General features: G+C 39.1%; 1 protein-coding gene across 1 annotated transcript; it reads left to right on the top strand.

Moving 5' to 3' along the window:
* Nucleotides 1-1,433: 1,433 nt before the first annotated feature.
* Nucleotides 1,434-5,270, top strand: LOC130873978 (protein PIP-1-like). The gene is made up of 4 exons (XM_057769053.1): nt 1,434-1,523; nt 1,732-1,857; nt 3,167-3,313; nt 5,191-5,270. Exons 1-3 carry the CDS (start codon nt 1,475-1,477, stop codon nt 3,310-3,312), a joined length of 321 nt encoding a protein of 106 aa, XP_057625036.1. The 5' UTR covers nt 1,434-1,474; the 3' UTR covers nt 3,313; nt 5,191-5,270.
* Nucleotides 5,271-5,502: the final 232 nt, after the last annotated feature.

Genomic DNA, 5,502 nt, shown 5'->3' with positions numbered 1-5,502 from the left:
AGTGTAAAATTGTTAGTATATGAACCTTTTAAATAAGTAATTTGATTATACATGGTGCTGACTTACATATGGAAATTTCATACAAGATAAAAAATAAAGACATTATCCTTAATAACAAAATTCAAACACTATTCAGACTTGTACCACAGATTCTGTTCAAATAAAACAAAATAGAAAAATAAAATAAGATAGAAGGATGTTTTATCTCTCTCCACAGACAAAATATAGAAATAATGACCAACTTATTATAATGAATGACTGTGACACCTCAATTGTAAACTATTAATAGTCTTCTAGCTACATGAACTTGACTCCTCAGATATAGACATGATACCAGTTCTAGAGAAAAGAAGTATACAGTATAGCCTAGAACACCCTTGCATGTGACAACAAAACTTGTAATTCCTCCTGTAATTAAAATAGTTTAGCAACTAACAAGATGACCAACTGGGGACTCAATAGAAAAATAAAGCTCTGAATTTTGAACATGTTAAATATGGATATCACAGCAGACAGATCTGTATGTGTTTGAGACTGTTCTGGTCTAGATAGTGAGTTCCAGGTTAGTCAGGGTTACTTAGTAAGACCTTGGCTCAAATATGTGTGTGTCTGTGTGTGTGTGTTTGATATGTAATATATCAATATGTAATGTAATAATTTTATATTGTAAAGTACATTCAATGCTATTAAAATTGAGTGTTCTATGTTGACCTTCTGGCTACTCTTTTTTGCTAACACCATCTGATGCATTCTGTGCATGATCACAACATTCAGCAACAGGCAATTAAACAGGCCCTTCACTGATGGGTAGCAGCCTTGAGCAGGGAAACTCTCAGCCAAGTAGCCCAGCAGCTATTCACAGCCAAGCCAGACAAGGAGCAACTTCTGAGGTGCTCCACCCAAGTCCTCTGTTTAGTATTAAAAACTAGGTGCTAACACGGTCCTTCCTTTAGATGAGGCATGTACACATGCCCTTCACAGATAAGTTTCTGTCTACACAAGCAGTCTGCTATGTTTACCTTTCCAACATCCAGGAGACACTCTTCAGTGCCACCCCACCATGCTACAATCCAGGCTCAATGAAAATCTTCTTCCAAAAGTCTTTCCTTGCCTAGTTTTGTTGTCTAGCATTAGCAGGGCACTTTGAGATCATAGCATGAAACCAGAGTGATCACCATGTGCTGCTGATGGTAAGATTAACTTACAGGTCATGGACGTCACTAGCACCACCTGAAGCAAGGAAATATGAGCGGGATAAGGAAATAATTTTTAAATCGTAGAAGAGGGATTTGGTGTATTGCCAATGAATGTGGGAGTAGCTTGCTCTGAGGTCTGCTTCTAGGCACCCAGTATTCATTGTCGTTGTCTGAGTGGACTATAAATTCACTAGAGGCTGTCTAATCTTTTCTGCAAGTGATCTCTGACCACAAGCTGTCTGGCACTAACATAGCCTGCTGCAAGAGTCTAAGGAGAAATGGAAAATCTACTGAAGCTGTGTCTCTTTCTTCTCTGCTTTGAAACTGGTAAGTATTGCCTGCAGGTTGCTCCCTTATCTACTGAAGAAAGGCAAGTAAAGCATCTCTTTTTGTCTGTGGTGTTAGGACATATTGACTGGAACACATGTTAGCAATACATGGGTTCAGCCAAGCGACGCAGAGGTCCAGTGACCTATGATTTTGTTAGGAAGTGACTGTGTCACCCGTCTCCTCTAAGCAGTCTTTATCTTTGCAGCTCTCACTCTACAGTGTATACTGTGTAAGTCTTACAAAAACAGGGAATGTGTTGATGGGAATCAGACATGCACTGCACAACCTGATGAAGTCTGTATTATCCGCAGAACCTGGTATGCATCTGATTGTAAGTATGTGCTCTATGCTCTGGAGAATTCGTTTCTCCTTCAGGATTTTAAGTACCATCTCTAAGATATAGTACTTAAAGAAAAGGGGTCAACTGATATTCAGGTATGATATTCTGAACCTTGTGCTGGGGTCAACACTTGTCAATGGTAAAGCTAAGAATATGCTGAGTGAGTGGGGCTTCTCTCCATCACTGTTGATATATTCATCAGTCTTCTGCTTCCCAACAGCTCTGCTATTTAGGGTCTGTCTTGGTTAACTTTCCATTACCATGACAAAACACCATGACCAATACAACTTATCCAAGAAAGAATTTAATTTGGGGTTGGCTCAAAGTTCCAGAGGGGTAAAGTTCTTGTCCATCATGGTGGGGAGCATGATAGCAGGCAGGCAGATGTGGTGCTGGATAATAGTTGACAGCTTACATCCTGCGATCCACCATGAGAGGGAGAAAGAGAGTGAGAGACAATGAGAATGGCACTGGCTTTTGAAACTTCAAACATAGCTCCCCAGTGACACACCTTCTCCAAGAAGAGCTCACCTACTAATCCTACCCAAAAAGTTAACCAGTTGGGGACCAAGCATTCAAATAGCCAAGCCTATGAGGGCCATTTTCATTGAAGCCACCACATAGCCCAAAGGCTATAAACTATCAAAGTACCTAAATACATTATTTCTCATCATCTGTTATGATGGCTTCTGCTTTTTAATGTTTGTTGAGTTCTATCTTAGAGTCACCTTCTCTGCAAAACAGTTTCTTATCGAAAGGACACCTTGGTGCTTCTCAAATCTTCCTGCTTCATCTGTCTCTTGGCATCTTTCATAGTGCATCCTTCTTGTCATTCCATATCGAGAGCTAATATGGCATTATTCTCTGCCTGACATATTGCTGACCACAGAATCTGAATATCAGAATATAGTGCATAAATCCTTTGTGCCCATCTACTTGACAGTGAGAGGATTCTATATGCCTCAACATCCAGAACCTAACGCTCAACATTAAATGCATGTTTCTCCTAGGAAAAGCTCAGAGGAAACAGAATTTCCAGATGTGGCTTTGGAGCACGTGGCACAATGGCCAATGTAGAACAATATATAATATATATATAATTTATATATGTAAGTTATAATATATAATATATAATTTACATGTGTACATTATAATATATAATATATACATATATAATTTCTGTTACTGAGGAAAATTCTTTCCGTGAAGGCATTTTCATTTCAAATGTACTTGAATATGAGGTCATTTTCTGGTTCTCAAAATTATATATAAATAATGTGTTTGCTTCCTTCTTCCGGAGATGAGAATTTGCAAAGTGCAGAGTCTGGGTGCAATGAATCCTGTGAACTAGATGAAGAGTTTTCTGATGGTCTAACAATACACACACAGTGCTGCAATGATGAAGATTTCTGTAATGACATCAATTCACCAATTATGATGACTTAAGGTGAGCTGGTTTCTATTGACCTCATCAGCCCCTTCCTCTCCTCCGGGTCTAAGATTTCTTCCTCCTGGCTTTATTTTTACTCTGGACTAGAGATTTATCTGAGACTCAGAATTGTGCAAGTCACAGAACCCGGGGAAAGACGGAAGTTTCTTGGTCTTCTGAGTGTATATGTGACCATAAAGCCTAATTCTTAACCCTTGGTATCCCCTGCCCTCACCACTCTGAGAATAGTTGAATCTGAGTTTCTATCAATGCATTCATCACCTCAGTGTGGATTGGCAAGTAAGATGAACAGATAAAAGGATAGTAGAGGGTCAGAAAGACGATGGACAAGCTGAGTATCCTTTGTACAGCACATGCTTTAGGAACTTAGTTTCATCAGGAAACAACTTAAAGGAAGAAAGATTATTATGGATCATAGTTTCAGTCCTTCATTGTCTTACTCCATTTCTATGGTCCTGTGTTGAAACTAAACATCATGGCAGAATAAGGCCACGGCATACCAAAACTACTCATCTCATGGTGTCCAGGAAGTAGCAAGATCGAGAGGGGACAGGGGCAAGACATGGATGCCAATGAAATACACTCAGTGGCCCGCTCTCACTATGTGGGTCCCACAACTGAAAAGAAAGACATCTGGATGGCATTGTTTAAAAGAATGAGGAAACGACAGATGTGAGATTGTAGTGCCAAGGTTGAGCCGGTGATGAACTCTCTACCTAAGGTTTGTTATATTGCTGCCAGAAAATACACCCACTAAATGTTCCCTGCTCTTGGAAAGATGTTCTTTCCGAACATGCAGATTCATGGGTGAAAATGGTGTTGAATCTTACCTATTTTAGGAAGGTAATACTATACCATGTTGCCTTTGTACCATTAAGAGGTGATTTTATTTGTAAGATCTCATTCCCTCCCCCAATCTAAGCCCAGGATCCGAATGATTACACTTTGCTCACACTGAGTGGAACCAGATTTCTTCTCTATGTGTGTGATATACACATAAATCAGTAAGTAGTTAAAAGATTTAGCAAAACCTGTTAGAATTTTTAAATAGTTATTAACTACAGACCATTTTCCCATTTATTAGTTGGACATATTGTAGCATCATGGGTGGGAAGGGGGAAGAGTGTCTGCGGAGTGCTTAGTCATGCATATAAGTCACATGTCCCTCTTCTAAGGCTCAGTGACCACCACAGAAAGAGGGTGGAAATGCTGAAGGAGTCAGAAGTGGTGTAGGCCTGGGGAAGCGCTGTGTCCTGGACATGACGGGGTCATTGCACTCATGGGCTCCCAGCAGCTGTGGTTCCCTACACCAGACCTTCACAGGATCGAGGCAGTCAGCATTCCAGCATGGAGGGAGGAGAGGAGCATCATTTCCTAAACTAGCTGAGAGTCTACCAACAGTTAGTGACTAGAAGGAAAAGCAGAATCAGTTTTCTTCAGAGGTTTGGTCCTTGGCAAGTTGGCCATGCTCTGATAGATGTCCCCATAACCACATTTGTTTGAACCACACCAATTTGACTCAATGGGTTTTGTTTTCACGACATGACATAGGAGGCATGGAGATAGTCTAGAAGGGATTGGAGGGAAGAATGAATGACGTGACTATAGTTGAAATAATTTGCATGCATTTATGAAATATTCAAAGAACACATGAATAAATGAAATTTATTTGTCTTTGAGGTTGATGTTGTGGTTCTCACCTGGAAACACAGCATTCATTAAATTGAGGCAGGATAGTGGAGAGTTAAAGACATTTAACTATGCTACATAATTTCTTGGTATATTTCTACACATAATGTTCTATAATATAGAGATATATGGAGTGACTCCGTCTCAGAGAAAGAGCTTTGAGTTCATGTGCATTTCTTTTTTAGGTGGGAAAATGGATGTCAATTTCTCAAAAATCCTCATATCAAAATATGTATGCTGTGAGCTCATTTCTCTAAGATCTCCTTTAATAAATGAACGTTTTTATAAAAATAAAAACTAAGTGAAATATGCAATTTATGTTATTAATTATTTAGACAGTCTATGTCCATAAATCTTGCTCCCCATTATTTAATAGAAATGCCTTACATATTCTTTCAATGTGTCTTTAGTGTTCTGTTAATGTATTTGTTTCTAATATATGAATAACTCTTTAAAATACCAGCCAGACTAGAACAGATCATTGCATTACAAGTACT

Source organism: Chionomys nivalis, chromosome 4 (assembly GCF_950005125.1).
Source record: "Chionomys nivalis chromosome 4, mChiNiv1.1, whole genome shotgun sequence".
NCBI lineage: Eukaryota > Metazoa > Chordata > Mammalia > Rodentia > Cricetidae > Chionomys > Chionomys nivalis.
Note: the sequence above shows the minus strand (reverse complement) of the source record. Positions and strands in the feature narration are given on the sequence as shown.